The 26,164-nt window shown below is 39.7% G+C and overlaps 1 protein-coding gene across 1 annotated transcript in view; it reads right to left on the reverse strand.

Moving 5' to 3' along the window:
- Positions 1-6,718: 6,718 nt before the first annotated feature.
- TTC27 (tetratricopeptide repeat domain 27) overlaps positions 6,719-26,164 on the reverse strand; it is a 186,991-nt gene continuing 167,545 nt past the window's right edge. Inside the window, exons 17-20 of the mRNA XM_065891074.1 lie at positions 17,168-17,365; positions 15,741-15,852; positions 10,697-10,797; positions 6,719-6,958 (exon numbers count right to left, since the gene is read on the reverse strand). Coding sequence (XP_065747146.1) covers positions 6,836-6,958; positions 10,697-10,797; positions 15,741-15,852; positions 17,168-17,365 — 534 coding nt within the window. The 3' untranslated portion in view covers positions 6,719-6,835. The remainder of the gene's footprint in view (positions 6,959-10,696; positions 10,798-15,740; positions 15,853-17,167; positions 17,366-26,164) is intronic.

Raw genomic sequence — 26,164 nt, forward strand, 5'->3', positions numbered from 1 at the left:
CAACATCACTAATCATCAGGGAAATGCAAACCAAAACCACAATGAGATATCACCTCACACCTGTCAGAATGGCTATCATCAAAAAAAACACAAATAACAAATGTTGGTGAATATGTGGAGAAAAGGGAACCCTGTAAGCTGTTGGTGGGAATGTAAATTGGTGCAGCCACTGTGGAAGACTGTATGGAGCTTCCTCAAAAAACTAAAAATAGAGCTACCATGTGACCCAGCAATTCCACTCCTGGGTATATACCTGAAAAAAACAAAAACACTCATTTGAAAAGATACATGCACCCCAATGTTCATCGTAGCATTATTTACAATAGCCAAGGTATGGAAACAAGCCAAGTGTCCATCAGCAGATAAATGGATAAAGAAGACATGGTATATATATACAATGGTACACTACTCAGCCATAAGAAAGAATGAAATTTTGTCATTTGCAACAACATGGATGGACGTGGAGCGCATTATGCTAAGTGAAATAAGTCAGAGAAAGACAAATACTGTATGATATCCACTTATATGTGGAATCTAAAAATTACAATAAACTAGTGAATAAAACAAAAAAGAAGGAGACTCACAGATATATCAATAGAAAACAAACTACTGGTGACCAGTAGGGAGACTGAAGTGGGGAGGGGCAATATAGGGGTAGGGAAAAAAAAGGAGTTCTTATGGGATTGTATGAAATCATGTGTGTGAAACATTTGGAAACTGTAAAGCACTATAGAATTTAAACAATCTTTCATTCAATAAAAATTTTTAATAATAAATTTAAAAAAATTTTAAATGCCCTTCCAAGTCAGAATGAAGGAATATTTGTCAAGATCAAAAAACAAAACAAATTTTATTTAACAGTTTCTTAGCTTGGTTTATAACTTTTAAATAATTTAGACATATGGTATGTGGGCCTCCATTTGTACTCTGGCTCAAAGCCCCACCATATTAAAGGCAGGCCTACTTCCATGTGCTTAATTATAAACTTAATTAATTAAAAAAAATTTTAAAGCCTATCTCTCTCTCTCTCTCTCAGATGTGTACGTGCACATTCACAGGAAACAGTCTAGAAGAATATGCAGAAAAATGTTAATATGGTTATCTAGTGTGGGGGTGGGATTTTGGGTGATTTAGTGTTTTTCTTCTAGCTTGTTAACTTTTTGACAATGAACGTGGAAGGAACACGTGTGTAATTTATTAAAGTAGGAAGGTGAACATTAATCAGGGCATGCCTACCCACCCCCTCAAAATAAATAACCTTGTTTCCTACTGGTTATGATCAAGGGCACCAACTGCGCATATGAAGCACACTCTAGCTCTGCTACTGCTACATATTTTTTTTGTGAAAAAGAACTGTTGGGGCATAAACAGGTTTTCTGGCCAGACGGCTGTAAAAATACCAAGACAGCTTTTATCAACCCTGGCACCAGACATCTTATAGGCCAAACTGATTTCAGTAAGTAGAGTGATAAAGGGCACACAGAAGACTGGAAACAATTCTGCAGCATTGTTTCTCAAGCTCTAGGGTCATGACCCCACAGGGATTACAGAAATTGGAGCCAAGTTGCTGGATGCCCCCATCCAGGGACTCCACCAGTCTCTGGGACCCAAAAGACCATCCACAATGCCCCTTTCTCTTGATCATAACAAGAACTAATTGTGCTCAGTTGCTCACAAAACACTTTGCACACATCATCTGATATGACCCCTATAGCAATTCTGTCTGGTCTGTAGGCTATTTGCATTTTATAGTTGAGAAAATTGAGACCCAAAGAGGTTCAGATGCTCAGGTGTGGTCACAGCTAGGAAGTGGTGAAGCTGGGACTTAAATCTAGGTCTTCTAACCCTGAGTTTATCCTAGGCAGTCAATTCCCCATTTCACCATTTGTTCTGCCTACTCTGCCTTATCACTGTTACTCTTTCCTTTTCCTAGCACCAACCCAAGAAATCCTGATGATAGGAACTTGGTTTTGTTTCTCCTTGACTTTATAAAAATCTATCACAGTCTTTCCTTCTTCCCTTCCCCTATCCGCACGTGTAGCCCAGAAACGTGGAAAGTTTGCAACAGAATGAAAATGCTGAGAATCACGACACTTTGGCATCATGGTCCAGCAGCACTAAATGTCATTAAGCTCCCAGTGGAGAACAGAAAAGGTTGTATCAATGCTTATTACCAAGTGGTTTCTAAGACACTCTTATTTGTATTTCTATTAAACTTTTTTACTTTCAAAGCACTTCTACATGCATCTTCCCAATTGATCTTGTGATAACATCTCTGTCATATGGATCACTGACAGTTTACAGAGAGGCTAAGGACTTCCTCAAGTCCCATGGTAATAGAGTCTTCAAGAAGCATTTCTCTGTCTGTGAGCAGCTTTGTGTAATAATACCTGTGTGCCTATAGATGCTCATATTCATTTGAGCCCTCAGTCTGGAAAAAGTTAGCAATGCATGGGTCAGCTCCTTAACAACATTAACATGATTTACCTTCCCCCACCCCTTTCTGGCAACACCACAAAAGATTCAAAAATGGCTGATACTTACCGTTCAGAGGACCACTTTCATAATAGCAGCTTTCTGCCTCACAGTACTTGGCGGGAGTCCCTCTTCATAAATCACAATGTTGGCACACGGCCAAGAGATGGTGTGGTTGACTCACAGGTCACTGTGTTTATAAAAAGTCAGAATAATAAAAAGGAAGGCAGATCTGACATCACTGGCAAGAGAAAAATTTTAGTGTTGTGCAAAGCGAACTAATTACAGCTAGCTCTGAACAGTGTGGGAGGAGTGAAGACCTTGTTGGACAAATCCAGTCCCAAAAAGGTCCACATAGAAAGTCCAACCACTCTACTAAGAGTTTGCAAATCTCCTCAAAATTGACATTAACTTGTTATTTATCCTAAGGTCAAAGGGAAAGACAAAATCTGCTCAAGCGAACTCTTTATTAACCACTTTATTAACCACGGTGAAAGAGAAGGCACTTTATAATAAAGTAATGAGAACACACACACAAATGCACACAAAATTGGTTTCTCAATTGGCTTTGCTGTGAGCTGCATATCCTGAGTAAAAAGTACCTCTTTGTCCACTAAGCTACTGCAATTTTAAAAAATAAGAAAAGAAAAAATTTCAAGATAAGCTCAGCTTTTATAGTCCACTTGGTGAAAACCTAATGCAGCTACAATTATTATTAGGCCTTCGTCTGTGAAAGACTCTCTAAGAGTTAAGAGCAAGCCAGCACTACCTTTAGCCCATAAAGGATTACTCTTTTATTAGTATAGTCTTGGGATTAGTGGAAATGTCTATCTAATGAATGCAGCTACTATATTTGAGCACATGCCTGAATAAGCTGCTTGTTGATTGAAACCTATCTATTTATAAGCACTTCTGCACGTTGTGAAAAATCCATCTGTATCACCACAGCATGGCGCCCACCATTTGAATAAAGGCTCTTTGCCATTTCACTATAGAGCCTGCTGAATGAACGGGCAGAAAGGAAGTGTGTTGCACCCACTTAACAGGTTTTATTCCTCACTCTTGGCAAATAGAGTTACCTTATCTAAACACCAACTTAGACGAATGTGAATGTTACACAAACAGAAAAAGGAAAAAAGAATACTTTTCATCAGACTCACCGAGGGTTTTAACCTAGTAGACTTACCATAATTTGGATAAATGGTCACAAATAGCCCAAACTTGGCCATACCTCTGCTTATGTCACAATCTTTGAATGTAGTCTGGAAAGTAGGTGAATTTACTACACATACTTGATACCATTTCTTCACATTTCTGCTTATGAAAGCACACTAATAGATGTCCAACAGAAACAAGTACAGCATGAAGAGAATAGCCTTGATACAACATTAAATAAGTCGGGGACTTCCCTCATGGTCCAGTGGTTAAGATTCTGCCTTCCAATGCAGGGAGTGCAGGTTCGATCCCTGGTCGGGGAGCTAAGATCCCACATGCCTCGGGGCCAAAAGACCAAAACATAAAACAGAAGCAGTACTGTAACAAATTCAATAAAGACTTTAAAAATGATCCACAAACACAAAAAGAAATCTAAAAATAAACACACCAAAATTAAATAAGTCAGTGCTTTCAATGTTTGGGGTTCTCATTACTGTACTGAGGCTCCATCTGAGGTAAGGCCAAGCTGCCCACCCCTACCTGGGAACCTCAAAGTCCACTCTGGGATTCTGCAGTTCTGAACCTCACCACTCTACTCACGACCCCTCAACACACCCCCCATGGCGCTGCTTCCCAGACTCAGTATCAACTCTCCAAGCTTCCTGAGTTTTGGGTTTGGGTGTAGGGAAGTGATTTCTTATTCCATTTGGGTTTATTTTAACTCCTTTGCAGTTAGGGTCCCCATTTACTATGTTGCGTCTTTGGAAAAGGGCCAACAAAGAATTTATTAAAATAAAGATCAAATAATCCTAAATAATCTTAACAGACCACAGGCAATTGTTAACTGAGATCTCACAGAATTTCTCTCCTTGAAAAACTTTATAAACAATGAAAGGCAATCTTTCCAGGTATCCCATTGTTGGAAAGAGAAGACTGAAATCAGCTGACCATTGGAAGTTCTTTCTAGCCCCAACATAGCAAGTACAAAGAATGCAGGTTTCAGCAGTCTTCGAATTCCGGCTATTTCTCTTTCTTTAGTTTACTGGTGATGTCGCAAACCTACCTAGTACATAGTGAGTACTCAGTAAGTATCATTATTTATGCTGTGGGAACTAAATAAAGATTAAAGGATAACATCTTTATATTTTCCTAGTTGATAAGACAAAAAAGTAATTCTGAAAACCAATGTATTAATACTAAAAAACCAAAGTTGAAATCTATAGAAGATAAGGCATTTGGAAATAGCAAGTATATAAATCATAACATAGCAATACAAAGCGTCAAAGACCCTATTGGAAATGATATACAGCTGTTTAAACAGATACTCTGTTACTGACTCTGCAGCTGGGTGAAAGTGCTATAAGAGATATTAAGAACTTGATAGGAGGTACTATTATCACAACACTCTCTACAGATGAAAAAATCAAGTACCAGAGCGTTAAGTATTAAGTGTTAGGAGGTGGTAGAGATGAGGTTTTGCTAAAACCCAAGTTTTTCCTACTTTACCATAGTACCTACCCCCGACATTTTCTTCAATTACGTTAAACATTCACTTAACATTCATTCTGCTAGTAAGACTATTAAACATAACTAATAGGTCTATATCTTTAAAAGAAGATATCTAATAGCTCTTTTGTGAGATCATCCCAAGAAAAAAGAGGTGTAGGGCAGCTTCCTGGAGACTTTGGTCCACTATAGCATTTGAAAATAGGACTGGAAGGTAATAATCCTTTTAGGACTTGGTTTGCGGCAGTTCACACTCACCAGTGTCTTTCTACTTTGAACCCAAAGGAAAACAAACTGAGAACTGAAAAACTTCTAAAACCTGGAAATTCTTCTTCAATCTTCTACTCGATTCCTGAAATCTTTACCCTTTTCAGTATTTATCTGTTTTCTATTGGGGTTCACAGCTAGGTACCGATAAAGAGGTTTTAATCTTAAAACCTCGTTCCCTCCATCCAACCATCCACCCACCCACCTATTCCCCAATGGCTTCCATAAAAGATTCAAGTGGACATTTAATGTTAATTCATGCTACTACATCATTTTACTGGTCTTTCTCATAGTTACTGCATCTCCTGTAAGAGAAACTGCTTTGAGACATACATCAGCTTTTTTTTTTTAGGCTAGTATGATACTAGAAAAGAGAAGCAGGTGGTTAAGTAAAAGAAGCACTGCTAAGCATTCATAACCAAAATTCATTGATGAAAGCTTTTAAAAACTTTTTTTTTAATGGTCAGAATACTTACATTTGTGGATTACATATTTTTAAATTTCCAAAGGCAGTAGAAACTCACAAAGCAGCAAGGGATAGAAATTATTCACATTTTATAAATAAGAACATGGAAAACAGCAAGGGTCAAATGACTTATGCATGGGACCCAATATTCAGCAACCCAAGCCAGGACTTCAAATTCCTTACTATGACTTTTGTAGTAAGATTATTAAGCTCAGCTGCTGCCTTCAATATTTGTTTCCATAGACATTACTAAGAAAACATTTTACTTTGGCATTTTTGTAATATGGCACCATTTATAGCTGTCTTCACTCATAATAACCTTATTAAATAACCATCTTTAGGGCTGGCAGTATACACAATGAGGGTCAGCCTGGTTACTAGTGGCTAATGGCTGAGTCAAAATTTGAGTTATGTCATTTTTTTCTTGCATTTTCCCTGATTTAGAAGTTAAACCATACCCACATTTCTAACTTAGCCAAGCCCGTATCTTTTGGACCCAAATACAAAATCTCAAGAAGCGTAAAGGTTTCCATCACCATAAGTACTCTTTTATCACTTTTGGATAATACATTAGCCAATCTAATGATTCCACAAACTTGTAGCGTGTGATTTCTTTTTTTCCTGTTTAGACTTTTTCCAAAGAATGATCTAATTCATTTTAGGCTGTGACAGAATAAACCCTATGCTAAAAAGAAAACTACATTTTTTTTGCTCTTTGTGCTGAAACACCTGAAGGATAATAAAAATAGTGAATTCAACTGTAATTAAGCCTAAAGAAAGAAGGAAGGAACATTTTATTTAATGTATTTCAGAAAGTTCAAACATTTGGAAAGATCACGAAAGCAAGAATGTTACCCATACGAGAGAAATTTATTAAAAAAATTAGTATCTTGTGGTTTAGATACACAGGTATAAGAGAAATTCCAGAAGGTGAAGCACCTTTTCCAGAAGCTGTTCCGAGGATGGTCAATACTGATTTCGAAATTGGTTGCTTAGGTCTTGAAGCTCTGTTACTAAGGTGTCCATTGCTGCTGTTTCATCAGCTAACTCCCTGGAAATTTCTCCACTTACCACATCTGTAAAAAGTTGCTGCAACATAAAGAACAAGGCAGAACTATCAAAACAATGAAAATCTCTTTAAAATAATATAGATAGAGTACAGAATTAAAATTCCCTTTGCTTAATAATACATAATAGTAGCAACAGTATTTGTTCTATTCACCATCCTGAAATATACAAGCTGCAACAATTAAAGGATGAATCAAACAATATGCCTGAACTTGTAAATTCAAATCAGCTCTGCTCTTCAAAATGGTTGCCTTGAATGTTGATTATATTATTCATTTCAATGTCATAAGATGGTTTTTGGATAAAGAGACATCATTCATCCAAACAAAAGAAATCTATTCTTTGTGTATACAAGCAAAACAAATGTATTTTATATTCAAGTTCATATAAATCATACTTTTATGCTAATTATTTGAAAATTAATATGTCTTAGGACTCAGAGGCCACAAAGATCATCAAAATTTGGTGACAGCAAAAAAGCCCAGCAAAATAAAAGTGCCCTCCTTCAGTAAAAGGAATTGCCTTGGGAGGCATATTGCAACATACTCCAATAATGCCACCATGGCTGAAACATTCTGGAATGCCTCTCTAGAAGCTGCCTGCTGAGCCGGTATAGGCACCCAAGAAAATCAGCTTCAGGATTTTATGACTCTGTGTGTGTGTGTGTGTGTGTGTGTTTTAATCAGAAATGTAATTTACTCAGTTTACCATAAATCTTTTTCATCACAACTGACTAGATGATTTGTTTACAAAAATCAGATTTACCATTACAATATAACTATTTATTACCACCATAGATGATAGCAATTGTTCTGACAGCTATTTTAAAAAGGGAATCCTGAAGATGTTCTGAGTGACGGCAGCATCACTACAGTAAGCTTAGAGTTCCTCGTAGTGATTTATGGAGCAAAGAACATTCACTTGAATGCAGAACTTCAAAAATGCTTTGCAAAGCTTTGCCACATTACTGTGTAGTCACACCGTGTACAGCATTTCACAACAGATTGACATACCAACCACTGAGATGTGATCAGTAGAGAAAACACCTTTGAGGAAAGTAACTTGGACTCACATAGCATGTTTGTTTTCACTAAGAATTACAGTACTTGCAAATCATCATATATCTGCACCACTGGGACTTCCCTGGTGGCGCAGTGGTTAAGAATCCACCTGACAATGCAGGGGACACAGGTTTGATCCCTGGTCTGGGAAGATCCCACATGCCGCGGAGCAATTAAGCCCATGAGCCACAACTACTGAGCCTGCGCTCTAGGGTCCGCAAGCCACAACTACTGAAGCCCGCGTGCCTAGAGCCAGTGTTCCACAATGAGAAGCCCGTGCACCACAACGAAGACTAGCCCCCGCTCGCCGCAACTAGAGAAAGCCCACACACAGCAACAAAGACCCAATGCAGCCAAAAATAAATAAATTAATTAAAAAATAGTGTGCATCACTTCCCTATAAAGTAAGGAGAAAGCAGAAAGAAACTGAGGCGTAGAAAGAATGAATAATTTGCTGAGGATCCCATGGAGTGTAAGTGGTAAATCTGTTCTGTCTCCAGGCTCTCCAGCGTTTTCACCAACTGCCCTCATGACCCCCTGCAGCAAATCTGTACAAGGACAGGGTGCTGAGGGCCGAGGAGTTACTGTGTCCTGGCCAAGCAGGGACTTCATGACTTTAGGTGAATCTCTAGGTTCTACCTAGGAGTTTAATTCCATGAAGTCCCAGGCCTGGCAAGAAAAGACCAGAGATTCAGGCAAACCAAGCCTGCTATTTAACACAGTTATCGTCATTCATTTTCACTTTTTTTTAAAAAAATTAATTAATTTATTTATTATTTTTGGCTGTGTTGGGTCTTCGTTTCCGTGCGAGGGCTTTCTCCAGTTGCAGCGAGCGGGGGCCACTCTTCATCGCGGTGCGCAGGCCTCTCACTGTCACGGCCTCTCTTGTTGCGGAGCACAAGCTCCAGACACGCAGGCTCAGTAGCTGTGGCTCACGGGCCTAGCTGCTCCGTGGCACGTGGGATCCTCCCAGACCAGGGCTCGAACCCGTGTCCCCTGCATTGGCAGGCAGATTCTCAACCACTGAGCCACCAGGGAAGCCCCATTTTCACTTTTTAAAGTGTTCTGCAAAAGTGTTCTTTTGGAAGGCAATTCTGCTTAGCAAACCCAATTTGTTGAAAAAGTAGAGAAGGCATATGATTTACTACAAAATCAGAGACTCCCAAATATTATATGCAAAAAGGTGCTTTCAAAGGAGATGTTGGGAAGCAATTTTTCCCATTTTCGGATAATCCAGTTGCGATCTAATGAGAACAAAATCTAAATACAGATGATGTTCTGAGGTCTCATTTTCAATGTTTGGAGTTCCACAATATGAATGGATGGGTAGTACAGACAAGACTATTTAAGTCGTATAAGTAGAGGTTTATGTAAAATTAATACATTATAAGAAAAAGCTTTGCACAGAATAGGGAAATCTGTAGAGTACATCCTGAAGAAATAAACAATCATGGGTAGGTTAGTGATCTCACCAAAACTAGGAAAATTAGCTCCCAATTTGGGAAGGAGAGTCACAGAAAAAGTCTGCTACCTTGACTTTCTTTGAGAGAGCTCTTGCAGTTTTCTGAGAGACTCATAATCGGAAGTTGTTTGAAGTTTCCTGTTGGGAGGAAATATAGTTTCCCCAGGTAGATTACAGAAACCTGGTTCCAGCATGCAGACTAATAAGGACAGAAAAGTGAGTTAATAATCTAAAGAGGCAAAAATGATGCTGTGATCTGAAAAGATCATCAATTAATATAAAGCATAGTCTGGAAAGGTTATTACACGTGTCCAGAAGTGACCTTCACTTGCCATGGACTTGCTCTCAGAAGTGAAGTAAAATTAGTTTGCAACCCAGGATTAAATAGTGAAGGCAAGGAAAGATTAGGAAAAAAAGTGCTAAAGTGCGTTAGAAGTTATATTCCTTTAAATTTTGTTCCTGAGGTGTACTCCAAACCTGGCTGCATGTTAGAATTACCTGGGAAATTTAACACAAATTTCCCAGGCTCTGTCCCAGACCCAATCTGTCACAGGTAGAGATGTGGAGTCCAATCTTCAAAAAACCTCCCTCCATAATTCTCGGGTGTCCCCATCCTAGCACTGGTTCATAGGTTGGTATTTGTAATCTGAGAGCGTATGTTTTAGTTGTCAGGCTTGAGTCAACCTATCTACCTTAATATTTGTGTCAAATCCATATATCACCTACTTAATATTCGTCTCTAAATCAATTTTTTATTTAAATAAAAGTATTTTAAAGGAAACATTAGAACACTACTGTAAATAGAAAATAAGCAATAATATTCATGAAATTGTAGGTTTGATATGCTAGTTATACTTTTTCTAACATGCACTGAAATAAATACATATTAAAATAAAGTGTTTACCCAAGTGCTACTAGTAGTATATATGCCACACTTCGGGAAAAAGTGATAGTAAGTAGTAGAGCAGTGTTTTAATTTGACTTAAAGAAAGCATCAAGAGCTGGATTATAAATATTAATTTCAAAGACTCCTAAGTTACCCATGTGTAGGGTGATTTAGCCACTGGGTCAATGATCTCCTCACCAGTACAACTAATCACCTGGGGGCTGATGTCTAAAATATAACATGGGCCTAAAATTATCCTTCATGTAAAAGAAGACTTAAGAGCAGCTGGCTGATACCAAAGACCTTTTATTTTCTATGGTAATTCTAATTAATTCACATTTCACTCTCACCTTTGCTTTAGATAACAAGCCCCGTAAATTGAGTCGAACTGAAGAAAGCACTTGTATAGCCTCTTGGGGACTGGATTTGCTTCTACTGCATTTTATAGCCACTGGAAGATAAATATGGGGAAAACATCCATTAAAAATTGATAATGATAATTTGTAAGTACAAAAACCAATTAGTTAATTAGGATTTTATAGTAACAGACTTCAGAAATATTTCTACGTGACAAGTTTTATTTTGGTGAAAGGAAAATAAGTTATATGCATAAAATTTCCTTTTATCCCTTAAGAAGGATAGCTTATTGCTAAAAGGAAAATTTTGAGGAAAATGAGGGATATTTGGTGAGTTACAGACTGTTGGGAATGGACCGTGAAAACACACACGCAAGTGCACACACACAAGCACAGAGTAATGAAATTAGGCAGAGACAAGGTCTAATTGAACACAAGGTACCCACAGAGAACAAAAACATATGCAGCTCATCTTAATGTGGCTTCTCACGGTACTGAGTCCCTAATGGGGAATCACAATTGCGGATGACACCAGCCCAAAGAAGTGACATGCCAGATATTTACAGCTCAATTCTTACTGCATTTTCGTATTCAGAGTTTACATCACCATTCTGGAAGAAGTGACGCCAACAACCTAGGTGCCTGCATTTAGGGAATGTGACCACGACCAGGCTCTGGGGTCACTAAGCCATGCTTGGTATCCATTAGCAAGAAGTGGGGGAGAGGACAGTCACTCATTCCCGACACCTCTACCTCCAGCATTCTGGAGAGCCCATTTTCCTAAAACTTGAAATTATCAAGAGTGTGTAACCCTTCCTAGCACAGGGCCTGCCTATTAATGCTTTTTAAGAACAAGTGGTTAAAGCACAGTGGTTAAGAATCCACCTGCCAATGCAGGGGACACAGGTTCGAGCCCTGGTCCGGGAGGATACCACATGCCGCAGAGCAACTAAGCCTGTGCGCCACAACTACTGAGCCTGTGCTCTAGAGCCCACGTGCCACAACTACTGAAGCCTGCATGCCTAGAGCCCATGCTCTGCAGCAAGAGAACCCACTGCAATGAGAAGCCTGCGCACCACAATGAAGAGTAGCTCCCGCTCAACACAACTAGAGAAAGCCCCTGCGCAGCAACGAAGACACAACACAGCCAAATAAATTAATTTAAAAAAAAAAAGAACAAGTGAAGAGCTCTGTAAAAATATAATGCCTCTATACCCTGAGAAAACCATAATTCATAAAGAGTCATGTATCACAATGCTCACTGCAGCTCTATTTACAATAGCCAGGACATGGAAGCAACCTAAGTGTCCATCGACAGATGAATGGATAAAGAAGATGTGGCACATATATACAATGGAATATTACTCAGCCATAAAAAGAAATGAAATTGAGTTATTTGTAGTGAGGTAGATGGACCTACAGTCTGTCATACAGAGTGAAGTCAGAAACAGAAAAACAAATACCATAGGCTAACACATATATATGGAATGTAAAAAAAGATGGTTCTGATGAACCTAGGAGCAGGACAGGAATAAAGATGCAGATGTAGAGAATGGATTTGAGGACACAGGGTGGGGAGGGGAAGCTGGGACGAGGTGAGAGAGTAGCATTGACATATACACACTACCAAATATAAAATATATAGCTAGTGGGAAGCAGCCACACGGCACAGGGAGATCAGCTTGGTGCTTTGTGACCATTTAGAGGGGTGGGATAGTGAGAATGTGAAGGAGGCTCAAAAGGGAGGGGATATGAGGATATATGTGTAGCTGATTCACTTTGTTATACAGGAGATACTAACATACCATTGTAAAGCAATTATACTCCAATAAAGATGTTAAAAAATGTTTTTAAATACACACACACACATATATATATATATATATGAATGTGTATATATAAAAAAAGAAAAAAAAAGACAGTATATGCCTAATGAGCAGAGGGGCAAAATAAAATGTTGCTGAATTAAGAAAGAAAAAAAATAATAAAACATGCACAAAATGAGAAATTCTAGAAGAATAAAACTAACTTGGAATAAATAATATTTAATGTCTTGCTTATATATATATATATATATATATATATATATATATATATATATATAAATGCCTCGTACTTCTCCACTGATTTGTTCTTGTTCCTCTAAATTATGCTCACTACAAACAGATCAATAAGCAGATCCTATTTTAAAACTACACTAAACAGTGCAACAACTGAAGTTTACTTAGTACCCTGTATCTCAGAACAGGGATGGAAAACAGATTTCTTTCTGTATGCAAACTCTCACCAATTGGTGGAGGTTGCTTGTGCCTGGCAAAATAGTTTTGCCATTCATTAACACCTTCCATGGCTGGTGAGAACTATGCTTGACATTCCTATTCTAAAATAATAATCAGACTTTGAAAGGATGCATGGTAATCAACAACGTTATACTCATTTTCAAAGGGTACAGTTAACATGGAGATAGTGAGGATTATGATGTCTGTGTCCCATAATAGAGGAAGGTTGTAACTGCTATTACTGAGGTACTTGGGCTATTTAGTACCTAGTAACATATCAAAAACAGCCGTGATTCTGTTTTCAATCCTTCATTGTCATTTTGAGAAAAACAAAAAAGCAAAAAGACAAACAGTGCTCCATTAGTCCCCTTCCTCAATCCCATTTCCAAAAGGCGTTAGAGATGGGGAGACAGGGCGGGGTGGGGGGAGACAGACAGAGAGAGACACAGAGAGACACAGAGAGAGAGACAGAGAGACAGGGAGAGAAAGAAATAACCTGCTGTTTCAAATCATCGGGAAATCCAAGACAGCTGTGCTTCCTGCAGGCAGACTGTAGTTAAAATGCGTAACTATTATTTTAGAAGTTCCTGGATGGCAAAGAAGGAACGAACTTTTGTCCACTCTTTCCCAGAAGACAGAACAGCAGAGACTGTAAATGAATACCCTCCAGACAGAACAATGGGTACACGATGACAACACTATTATAGAAGGGTCTCCAACACTACGTGGAGACCACAATGTCTTACACCAAGCTTTCTGAAGCACATGGCTACTCTTAAAAATAGCAACCCAGAAGGGAATAAATCATATGGAGATTTTTCTAAATGTTATATTTCCTTTTCCAGAATCGGGTGAGGTGGAGAACAGTGATGGGGAGAAAGATAAAAAAGAGAACAGAAATAACAGAGAAACTCAGCTCATTCTTCCATGAAGCACTGGTATACAAAAGCAACACAGAAAAGGTTAAGATTTATCTCCATAAATCTAAAATATCACGAGAAAAGAAAGCTGAGCATCCACTCAAGTATGCTTAAAATGTAGGGGCACGAACACATAATTCACTAAGTCAAAGGGAAACTTAAAAGAACAGACACTTGTTTTTCTCTAAGTATTGCCTGGATGAAAAAACAAAAAAAGGTACCAAAAATAGTTCGCAATCAACTTTAAGATGCAAAATGAAGATTTTTCCTCGAGTACTTCTTTAACCTGCATATTTATATTTGACAGGTTTAACACTATCACTTAGTGATTACAGAAAATATCTTGGCTTTGACTGTTATAGAGCCTGCTGTTCACCGAAATGTTTAGGGTTGGCAAGCTGAAGTAGCTCAGATAAATTCAGAGAAAATTGCACCCTGTTATAACTGCTTAGCACGGGTTTACCGAAATACAGCACCATATCCACAAAGGCCAAAGGGATAAAGAATGAGCTTCATCTAAGCCCACCCACCAGGAGGCCAGCACAAGCTACATAAGTTCTAGCCACCCTAGACCATCCTTCCACTGGTCTATCGGCAATTATCTCAACCTTTTGGATACTTATATCCTTTTGTCAAAGATAAGTAGAATTATTAACTACTAAGCCCATTTCTAAATTGTTTGAATGTTCTATGACTTCTTTCAAGGCAAAGTTAAACTTTATTCTTGTTCGTGTTTTTCTTTTTAGTTTTGAGTCCCTTATCATACAGCTCAGATCCTCTACCATAGAAGGAACAGGGTGGGGGTAAGGAGGTAAGGGATTAACATTTAAACCATGTGTAAGATACCGGTAAGTGTTTAAATATGTTTTTACTTATTTTTCATAACAACCATAGGTAGATATTATCCCCATTTTCCCCATGAGGGAACTAAGAGTCAGAGAAGCTAAGTAATGGTGACCCCAAGTCACCTAGTTAGTATGTGGTAGAGCTGGTCCTGGAACTTGGGCCTCCCTGAGTCCAAAGTTCTGCCCTTTTTATTGTCCCTTGTTGGCTACCTATTTGCTGCAACTATTAGTTGCAGAAGTTAGAGGAGGACTTTAGGATAGGTTCACAGTCCTTGTGATTCAGTTCTTGACAGTGTGGCTTCATTATTTTATTTGAATTGCATTCCCAGGGCATCACATGCCTATATTCAAACATAAATATAAAAGTGCATTATTACCTTTAACTAGTATATTTTTCATTAATGCAAATAATTAAAGGCGGCCTTTATCTGGAGTATCTTTCCCCAACTGGCCTACAATTTTATATGTAAGGTTTTCCCTCCCCTCAAATACCACCCACTAAATTTCCCAAAGTTATGGATTAGATTATATTTTTAATTTCCTTTGTATATGCCATAGCTCTTAGGTATATTGCTATGCACTCCAGAAATCTATGTATTTTTATGAATAAATATTTTCATTTATAAAAGAAGAACATGAGTCAGGAAAAGTTAATATTTTCTTACTACTACATCATCAATGCAGGAGAAGGTTACTTCTCTGTGAAGTGAAGATTAAATACCGTTGTAAAAGCATTTCCTATCTCTAAAGTTTCTATCATCTGTCACTTATTCAAACACTATTTAAGCCTCTAGCCTATTTCTTCTTATTGCTCCAGGGTGCCTACTACATAATAGTTGGTCTGTAAATATTTGCTGAATTAACTACAACAATTTTAATATAATGAAATAACCTGAAATTATTTGTAATGGAACTTTGCTTTTGACTAATACTTCTTCTTATCAGTAAAAATACATTAAAATATGCCATGGATATCAAACATCACATCAAATACCATGTGCGAGTCCTAAGGCTCTCTGAACCACTTCCTTAAATGATGTAATATCTTTCTCCCAACAACTGGACTGTGTGTCACACTTGTATGCCTTAGAGAGATACTGGAACGCCTGAGGAAAGAAAAAGAACAACTTTCAGAATAACAAGTAGAATTCACATTTCAAACTCAGCTTCCTGGAAGTCACATGGAACTAATTCCAACCGAAAAACCAGTCTCTCTTGTTATGTAGCACAGTTTCTATGATTCTCATCAAAGAAGGGGCATAGATGCACATCCAACAACAATGAGCAATTAAAAGAAATCAACAGGATGTGTCTGGATAGAGACACTTCCCTCCAAACAGAAAAATAAAAATGCTTGGTTTGGAAATCTATAAGAAGTATACACATTTCCCTAGCATTTGTAGCCATCAGCTTGAGAGACCAGTTTAGAGAATGAGGTGTGAACTTGGTGAAAACTACTGAATTACTGGTAGGTGTGTAAACTCACAGATGTTTAAAACACTCTCTTTCACAACCCCACCCTTGTGGATTCTTGAGGGAGAAGTCACAGATCAGAGAATTCAGAGTACCCTTAATTCTGCACATAAAAAGGGGACATAATTCAAGACAAAATGGAAGGATGGAAAGCAGGAGTGTGTGCATGCCTGCGTGTGAGTATGTGTTCTCTGGGCTGACAGGGCTTTGGTGGAAGCCAGCTGGGTGGACTGAGGGAGGAGAGAATGGCTAAGAATCCCACAGATTAGCTGTACTGTGGCGAATTCCAAACTTACACAAGAAGTACACTTGATTTGTTGTGGATGTTTTGAAAAGAGCACAAAATATTTAGTATTCCAACCTTGGAAACTCTGGAGGTGCATCTACATTCTAAGATAAGAAGCTAAAGGCATAACTTGAATCTATCTGGTGTTCTACTGCACTTGTGAGAAAGGGGCAGGGTAACCTTTGTAAAATATTTTATGTTTAGACTTTAAAAGCTCCTCTCTGATATTCTTATCTAGCCCCTTTTTCTTTCTCCTTTTCATAGTCTCCATCTCGGATTTAAACACTCCTTTGTCCTTGTACCGTCTACCTTAGTCTTCAGCAAGGAGCCTGCAGAAAGGGGTGTGGAGTAAATAACAAGAACCAGCTGTTCGCTGCAGCTCTGGAGGGAGAGCAGGTTAAGACAGACCCTTTTGCAGGAAACAGAGAATAATTATTTAAGAAAAATTCATGGAAAGAAAAAAGATGAATACTTACAAATCTTAACGTGTCCACAATTCAGGATGCTTACGTTAAGAACTCTGAATCACACCTGAAAACTTGAGTGTATTCATCTTACCTTTCAAATTATCACAGTCTTCCTCCAACCATCAAAAAAGCAGATCCACTACACCTATGTTCAAACAGAAGGCAAGAGCCCCGGAGGACTGAGGCAGGACTCACCTTTTCATTTTCATCAGGCTTGTCACTCTGCCCATTTCCACACACTTGGGCATACAGCCTCCAGATTTCTCCGTCGTTCGTCACTCTTGAAGTTACTCTGCCAAACAGCTCCTGCAGCTTTCCTCTGAGGCCAGATGCAACATCTCCACTACGATCAGCCGTCCCATCCATCACTGCCCTGACCAGAATTGTAAGGACCTTAAAAGATGCACAGGAGAAACTGGGAAGCTAGAAACAACCAAACAATAACTAAAAACAAAGAGCTACCCTCACCATCAACGATGATGACAGTGAAAAACCTTGTCAGGCCTGTAAGAATATCACCCGTCACTTTTGAAAAATAAAATACAAGACAAGCCATCCAGAACCACGGTCTGGAATCGCAGGCCGACTACCTCTCCCAGTGTCCCTTTTCAGGCTCCTTGGAGGGCTCTGCTTCCACAGGGCCCTAGGCTCTGTGCACCTTTCTTCACACTCTGAGGGCTCTCTCTGAATGATCTGCTCCACACCTGTAGCTGCAAATACACTATGACCAAGTCTACCCGATACTGTCAGCGCAGCTCCAGCCCTACTCCTCTCTGGAGCCCCAGGATTGTGCACCTCCGTATCTACCAGCCATGTCCCATCAACCTCTCATGCTCCATCGATCCCAGAGGGAAACCTAGATCCCAGATCCCTCTTCCTCCTGCAGTCTCAGAGCCAGTGACCTGAGCACCAACCTAGAGTCTCTTCTCTCCTGGCTGGGCCACAAGTAACCAGTTTGATTCAACATTCCTAATGAGTCCTAAATCCAGCTTCTCCTCCTTTAGGTTGGGCCTCACTATTCCCACCTGGACTGCAGTGATAACACTCTAATTCTGCTAAAAGAGGTCCTGGCCCTTCCTAATTGTTGCATAATAAACTGCTAGTGCATTTGCCTTAGGTATGCAGGGTACCCACAAAGTAACTCTTGCCCTTCCAACTACCCCAGGTCCGCTCAACCATTTGCAATTTCATGGCCATCTCATTTTCATTAGTCAGATGCCTTGAATGCTGATAGATGAATTAAGGTGAGCCCCACCGTGGGTTACACTGTTATGACAAGCTACATCTGTCACATCTATATTAGGCTATGTATCTCAAGGCTTCCTGGAAGCAGAGAGAGTGCATCCTCCATCATCCACTCTTGTGACAGAAGACCAGCAAAGACACATGGATCCACCTAAAGAACCAGCTCGAGGAGACTGCCCTCAGACCTTGCTGCTACTCAGTGCAGCCCTTGGACTGACAGCATTGGCGTCACCCAGGAGCTTGCTGTAAATGAGGAATCCTGGATGGAGATGCCGCTCCATCTTAACTGAGATTTTGCATTTCTAACGAGCTCCCAGGTGATGCTGGTGTTGATGGTCCACAGATCACACTCTGAGTGGCAAGGTTCCAAGAGACAAGGTGCCACATCTTTATTCTTCCTCTGAACTTCAGGGAGAGGACCACATTTCATCACCTTGTGTCCCCAGTATCTAACATCAAGCCTGGCACACAGCTCTGATGCAAGGAGTACTTATGCCTGAAAGAAAGACTGAATGAACACACCTCTTTCAGAAAGCTTTGCTAAGAGAAATGCAACCAGTGTGACACCTTGCTCTGTCTCCCCAAAGAGCATTCTGATCTAGGCATGAGATGCATCCAAGGAATCAAGGCTCCTCTGGCCCGTGAACACTGTTAGGAATGTGAGCTCAGATTTATGGTCCTAATTATATACAGGGATAAAAGTGGACAGGAGAACACTCAATTGTGCTTCTTTCTTTTTTGATGGACAAGGTAAATTATCTCTGCCTATAAATTCACATTACAATCCAACATGTACAGTTTTAAATCTGAAAGTAATGAAATAGATATTACAATTCCACTCATGGTTTTAAATATGAAAGTCACAATGCAGGAGAAATGGTATGAATGTGCACTACCTGTTTCGAGTAATCATTCTGTAAACGTTTCAAGGATTAACATACTTCGAAAGAGATGGTCTATTGAAATAGTTACTAACATGGACAAATGAAGCATACTAAATTAGTAAAGTTCTTTGTTTTTTCTGGGATATCACAGTTGGCCCAACACCCTATCCCCTCATTTTAGCCACGATGAGTAGCTAAAGGGGAAGAAAAATCTTTTGGCCTTCTTGCCAATAAAAATGGAGAGCTGCAGTACTGGTGTTTGAGAGGGGGAAAGTTGGTGAAGCGGGGTGTGTGTGTGTATTTGTGGGTGCATAGAGGGAACTGCAAAAGGGTAAGGAGGTAGATAGAGTGCCTCTGTGTTGGGGTTAGGGGGCAGATACCAAACACCTCTACCCAGTTCATATGCAGATACCATAAGCAGAGAGACCCTGAATATAAGGGGAGGCAATAACAAATTTGTTTTTATACTCTCTATTTGATGTACAATGGTTAAACAGCTGGATCTGGGCCTTAGAAGAGAGTTCTATATGGAAGAATACATAACAGAAGTCATTCATGGCCATGGCAGATACTGCCTAGACAGACCGTGTTGGGTAAGCATCAGACCAAGGATAGAGTCTTAAGGGAACACAACATTTAAAAGGAGGGTTGATGAACAGAGGTCTATGCACAAAGGAAAGGTGGCAGAAAGTGATGTCATGGAAACCAGGGAAGGAGAAAGTAACAAGGAGAGTACATCTACAGAAGATCAGGACTGGAAGATTCTGCTGGATTTGGCAGGTACACGGGTCAGTGACTGTATGCAGAGCTAAAGCCAGAAAAAGGAGGGCATGAGAGATCATGATTTTAGACAAGAGGTTCACAAAGAGAATCACATGAAAACCAAGACAAGTATTAACATCATAAAAAACAAAAAGCAAAAAATAACCCCCAATCATAGTATCCTGTAATACCTATTTTGAATATAATTTGCATAGGCATATAATATTAATAGAAAATATTCATGTAACCAAAAATTTTAATATAAATATATTGAGAAAATAAGAAAGGGAAGCAGTGGAAATGCTAATATAAAAGAATTAAGTCCTTATTTACTATAATAGGAAGTCAACTGATAATACCTAAAATTTGGTTAATAAAAAATAGCAGCGGGGAGCGGTGGAGCAGGAAATTGCTGTTTTTTTTTTTGTTTTTTTTTTTGCGGTACGTGGGCCTCTCACTGTTGTGGCCTCTCCCGTTGCGGAGCACAGGCTCCGGATGCACAGGCTCAGTGGCCATGGCTCACGGGCCCAGCTGCTCTGAGGCATGTGGGATCTTCCCGGACCAGGGCACGAACCCGTGTCCCCGGCATCGGCAGGCGGACTCTCAACCACTGCGCCACCAGGAGAGCCCGAAATTGCTGTATTTTGTTATAAGCCTTATACTACGACTTAACTTGTAAAAACTATATGTTATGTGTTATTTTAATAACACAAAAATTTAATTTAAAAATAGAGAAAAAGAATAAATACGAAGATTGGCAAAGAGGAAACAAACAACGACAGCACACATGAATATTCATTTACAAACTTTAAAATTATGTCTTTGGTGTGTGTAGGTGGAGGGGGAGGGGCAAAGACTATAAGGGGACCGTGAGGACTTTGGGATGCTGGTGATGTTGTGACTCACACTCGGCGGGGCGTGGGGCGGCGGGGTGGTTTACACAGGTGCATGCCCTTCGTGAAAATTCATGTTTACTTATGACCTGTGTACTTTTCTATATTTTCACTCTATTTTAATAAAAGTTAATTAAAAAGGTATTTCCTGCAATTAAGAAAGCCCCATAAAGTGAAGGAAAAAAATAAGAGTTATTAAAATACATTAACAAGTGGAGTTAATATGTAATCTTCAAAAGTGGGTTTAGAGTGATAAAAATTTTTTTAAAACTATTAATGTTATAATTTACTGGCTAATATCACCATTTCCTTCCCTCTAACTGGTGAGAAAAATCACACTCTTGTTATCCAGACTGACTACCAAAATAGTAACTTTTAACATATATTTAACCCTTCTTTAGTAAACAGATATTTTTAACTTAATAAAAGCAAAGGGTGTTGTAGTAGGATTTCTTTGATAAAATGAACCACCAAGGATTATGATTTTCTCCTGGGCAGTCTACAAAGTTTACCTGCATTATAGTCCTTTGCACCATCAAAGGTGAAAAAGATTTTTTTTAACAGGTAAATGTTTTTATCTACTGTAAACTGGGTAAAAATCTGATTATTGAACCCATCGGTAACTAGTTAAAACTATAAATTATTAAGTATATAATAAGAGGCTGAAGGGTAGAGTACTAAAGTTTAAGAATTTAGAGGTAAACGATTCTTGGGGAAACAGGATCCAAGATATGGCCACTTGGATGGGTTGCTCCTATGAAATAAGATGAGAGCAAAGAAGTTTAAGTCCAAAGTATTGGACGTGCCATCTACCTAAAACCAAGTGTTCAAGAACAGTAGATCTAGAGTGGAGAGGAAGATATACATAGTCGGTTGCTGAAGTCCACCATGAATATGGGGGAATGGCTAGGAAGTTGGTAAACAGCGGTAAAGAGGACAGGTCTTCTGTCTGCAACATCACAGAACTGTTGTATCAAGGAGTCAATATACAGGTAAAGAGCTTCAAAAACTGTAAAGCAATATAAACCTATAAACTACCACAATCATCACTGACCCTCAACTTCCTTACTCTGTCAAAAGGGGACAGCAAAGCCCTCATCATCGCCCACTCATTATGTGCCCCTATGCTTACTTGGATTAAAATGGAGCTAAAGAAGAACAAACTCTACCACCATGGTATCAGCCCTCAATACCTCCCACTACCCCTGCTCTGAGCACTCACCATGTGCTAAGCCCCATTCTAAGTATGCGACCAACATGATTTCATTTAGTTCTCACTGTAACCCTAGGAAGCAGGGACTTTATTATCTCCACTTTACAAAGAAATTGAAGCATGAGAGGCAAAATGAACTTCTCAAGGGCACAGAGCAAGTGAATGGTGGAGCTGGGTCTTGAACACAAGTGATACTGGCCTCCTGAGTTTTGATGAGGATGAAGAGAAGACGATGATGATAGCAGGTAATATTCGTACATATACACCTTCCTATGAGCCGGGGGCCCTATGAACACAATCTTCCTAACAACCCTAGGGGGAAGGTGCTCTTGTTATTTTCATTCTGCAGATGAAGAAACTGGAGCACAGAGAAGGTAAGTAACTTGTCCAAGGTCACACACCTAGGGAAGGCAGAGGTGGATTTGAACCTGCAGCTCGCATCCTGGCTCTTGCTCTCAAGCATTTGCTGTATTAAATGATAAAGCACAGTTCCTTACTCCTCTGTTGTTCCTTCCTTTCTAATAAGTTCTTTTCATTGGAAAGATTTGCTCTTTTATGAAATATGTATGCCAATAACTTTGATTAGTTCACTATCATTTTTTTGCCAAATCTTGAATCAACCCAAACCAGACAAGTTTTTGTTGTTTTTTCTTTTTTAACTTAAAAATTTCCCCAAGACATTGGAGCTAATAAAAAATAAAGAGAAAATAAAATTCGCAAACACAAGCACTACTGTCATTAATTTCTAATTTCTTTACTGTATGTAAATTTTAAAATATAATACTATGTAAACTGTTTTATCTTCCTTTTTCACTTAACATTATGTCATAGAATTTTTTGATGTTTTCATATATTCTTTAGATAGATCACTTTAATAGATTCAAAGCCTCCCACTGGGTTGACAGAGCACAGTCTGTTTAACAATTCCCCTGCAGTTAGATAGTTAGGCTGTTTCCATGTACTGCCATTGTCCTTATCATTATAAAGAACACTTCACTGCATATTTTTGTGCCTAAAGATTTTTTTCATACTGAAGCTTCTTTAGGTTAGAATTCCAGGAACAGAACTATGCAATCAAGGGAATGAACATTTTAAGACTCTAGAGGTAAGCTGGATACTTTCAAAAAGGGCTAAATCAAATTAGATGTCCATCTGTAGTATATGAAAATGTGTCATTTCACTGCATATTACCAGCACTGGGTGCACGCGCGCGTGTGCGCGCGCGTGTGTAGGTGTTTTAATCTTTGATATTTTGTTCCACTAAAAGTATACGCAGCTATTATTCTGAATTTTACTTTATTATTAGTGAATTTAAATCTCTTTCCAAATTTTTGTTAAGTATATTTCCTTTTTAAGATATTTAAATTTTTTCTTAATTTGTACGGAACTCATTATTTTCCAATGTGAAAATGGTTTTATTGTTCATCTTCATACGGAAATTACATAGCCTACAAGCTGATGTACTAACACGTTGCTAGCCTCTTTTTCTGAACCCCAATTCTGTACACTGCTTAAAAAAAAGAGAAAGTTGATGAATCTGAGAAAGTAACAGCAAACACATGGGAAACCCTGGAGAGACAGACTGGCTGGGTCCTGGTTTGGTGGAGAAGAGCAGCCCAGGATGGAACGTACAAGGGACCAAGGTTCACAGATGGGCTGAGAAAAGCTGTTTAGTTGTGCTTTTTATTTCTTCCACACACTACTCTATACACCACTTGCCATCAACGTGGAGAGACTGAAACACAGCAGTGCCAGCCCAGTGCAAGCCAGGGACCAGGCAGGTACCGCCTGGGGGCAGAGGGCCTGGCCAGCCCCCCACCTGCTGAGGTTGGATGACTACTCAGGAAGATGGGACTGGAAGAAAGCAGTGCCTGGCAGAGATAAGAAAGGTTTCCTGAGGAGCCAGGCCACTTGGCGGTGGCGGTGGTGGTGGTGGTGGTGGTGGTGGGAGGAGGCAGTGGCAAGGTGTTTCCAAAAGGTGAGCTCCCCTTGTGACCCAAACTCACCAGGAGGGGCATAGTTGGTCCTGGGCTTGCTTTAGACCCTCTCACCAAGTACGCATTACCAGTCAAGCAGCCAATACCCCCGGGGGAGTTGAGCCAATAGGGACAAAATTAAGACATCTGAAAAGTGCAAGCATAATGAAAGAAACAAATTGAACAGCCTATGTGAAAAAGAATTAAAGGGACATGTGGAGGAAAACTTGATTTCATAATACATATCCTCAGGAAGATGAGTGGGAAAAACCAAGGAAATGGTGAGATCCCCAGGGTAGCAGTATAAGCGGGGAAGAAAAATAGCATGAGGACTGAGCCTGGAATTGCTCTCACAGGGAAGGAAAGGCGAGAATGATTCTGCAGAGGAGATGAGGAAGCTGCATCTGGTAGCATAAGAGTTGTGAAATTCTGGAAGCCAGCCGAAGAAAGCATTTGAAGAAGGAAGAGAGATCAACTGCGTTAAGTGTAACAGATAGGCTGGGAAACCTGAGGGCTGACAGCTGTCCCCTGGATGTGGCAGTATAGACCCTGACAACAGCACGCTCAGTAGGCTGGCGGAGATGAGCCTAGAGGGCGTGGGTTCCAAAGAGGACAGGAAGAGGGGAAGTGGAGACTGTGCAGCAAGATGCTTCTCCCAAAGAGTCAGCGCTGAAGAGCAGCAGAGGAATGGGCTGGGGACTGGGCTGGGGGCGGGGGGAGTGCACGTAAATTATTTGCGCGGTTTGTAAAGCTTGAGAACTTTCAAAAGACAAGAGCAACGATAAATGCATTTGTAATATAACACAGCCATACAGGTAAACTTTTACCCATGGTGATTATAAGGGAAGGTCCACTTGCCTTTTTATTGGAAAACTAGTCCTAATACCCTACTCCAAAGATATTCTTTATTTCGTCTGTGGTTTTTTTCTTGGGGGTCTGGACACCCTTGGGGATGTCTTTGAGAGTTTTGAACCCTCTACCCAGAACAGGTACACAGCCACATACACAAATTTGTTTCATGATATTTCAGGTCATCTCACAATCTTCTGAAGCCTAAAAATAGATCCTTCTTAGAAATTCTAATTTGTCCACCATGGCATGGGATTCCGGTCTTCTCTCTCAATACTGCATATGACTAAGTAAGTGTATCTCTTTGAAAAGCTTTATTAGTTTTCTATCAACTCCTTCCCTATTCTTATTATCCCTTCTGTCCCTTCCAGATGTTCAAATCTCTGGTATTGTTTTAGGCAAGACCTTCATGTGATCAGTTGAGGTCTCTCTGGCCTTCTCTTGGGGGCACCTCTGTGCATGTCGCCTCTCCTTCTACCAAAGCTACCAATGAGGTGTGTGTTGGACACACTCCCTTACCTTTACCAACCTCACTATTCTCAAAGCCACCGCTTTCTCCCTGAAAAGGAGCGTGAAAGTTGTGTCCCCCCCACAAATTCATGTTGAAACAGAACCTCAGAATGTGATCTCGTTTGGCAATAGGGTCTTTGTAGAAATAATTAGTTAGGCTGAAGTCATATTAGTGTGGGCCCTAAATCCAATGACTAACGTTCTTCTAAGAAAAGGAGCCGAGAAACAGAGACATGAGGGAAGGAGGTGAAGTAGGTGAAGAGGGAGGCACAGGTTAGAATTATGCAGCCAGAAGCCAAGGAATGCCAGGAACCAGAAGCTGGAAGAGGCAAGGAAAGATTCTTCACTGAGCCTTTAGAGGGAGCATGGCCCCACCAACACCTTGATTTCAGACTTCTAGCCTTCATTACTGAAGAGAATCAATTTCTGTTGTTTGAAGACACCAAGCATGTAGTAATTTGGTAGTATAGCCCCAGGTAACGAATCCAGCAGTCTTATGTAGAAAGACTAAGGCAACATGGAGAAGAGTACAACGAACGCTTCCCAGGACACTTAACTGGCTTCTACTAACCCTCTTCCAGTTTCAGTTCAGAAGCACTAAATGAGGCTGTCATGTCTCAGCCTGTCCCTCCTCAGGACAGTGGCGTCCAGCCCTCTGGTCAGAAGTCATCCTTTCCTCATGTGTAGAAGTTTTCAATTCAAATCTCTCCATCTTTTCTTTAGCAGAGTGTGGCTTTTGTGTCATGATTTAAAATGTTTTCTCCACCCCCAAGCTTATAAAAATATTTACCATACTTTCTTTTAAGTGCTTTTATGGTTTTACTTTTTCAATAATAGCAACGATACGATCACGATGCTGA

The sequence above is a fragment of the Phocoena phocoena genome, chromosome 14 (genome assembly GCF_963924675.1).
Source record: "Phocoena phocoena chromosome 14, mPhoPho1.1, whole genome shotgun sequence".
NCBI classification, from domain to species: domain Eukaryota; kingdom Metazoa; phylum Chordata; class Mammalia; order Artiodactyla; family Phocoenidae; genus Phocoena; species Phocoena phocoena.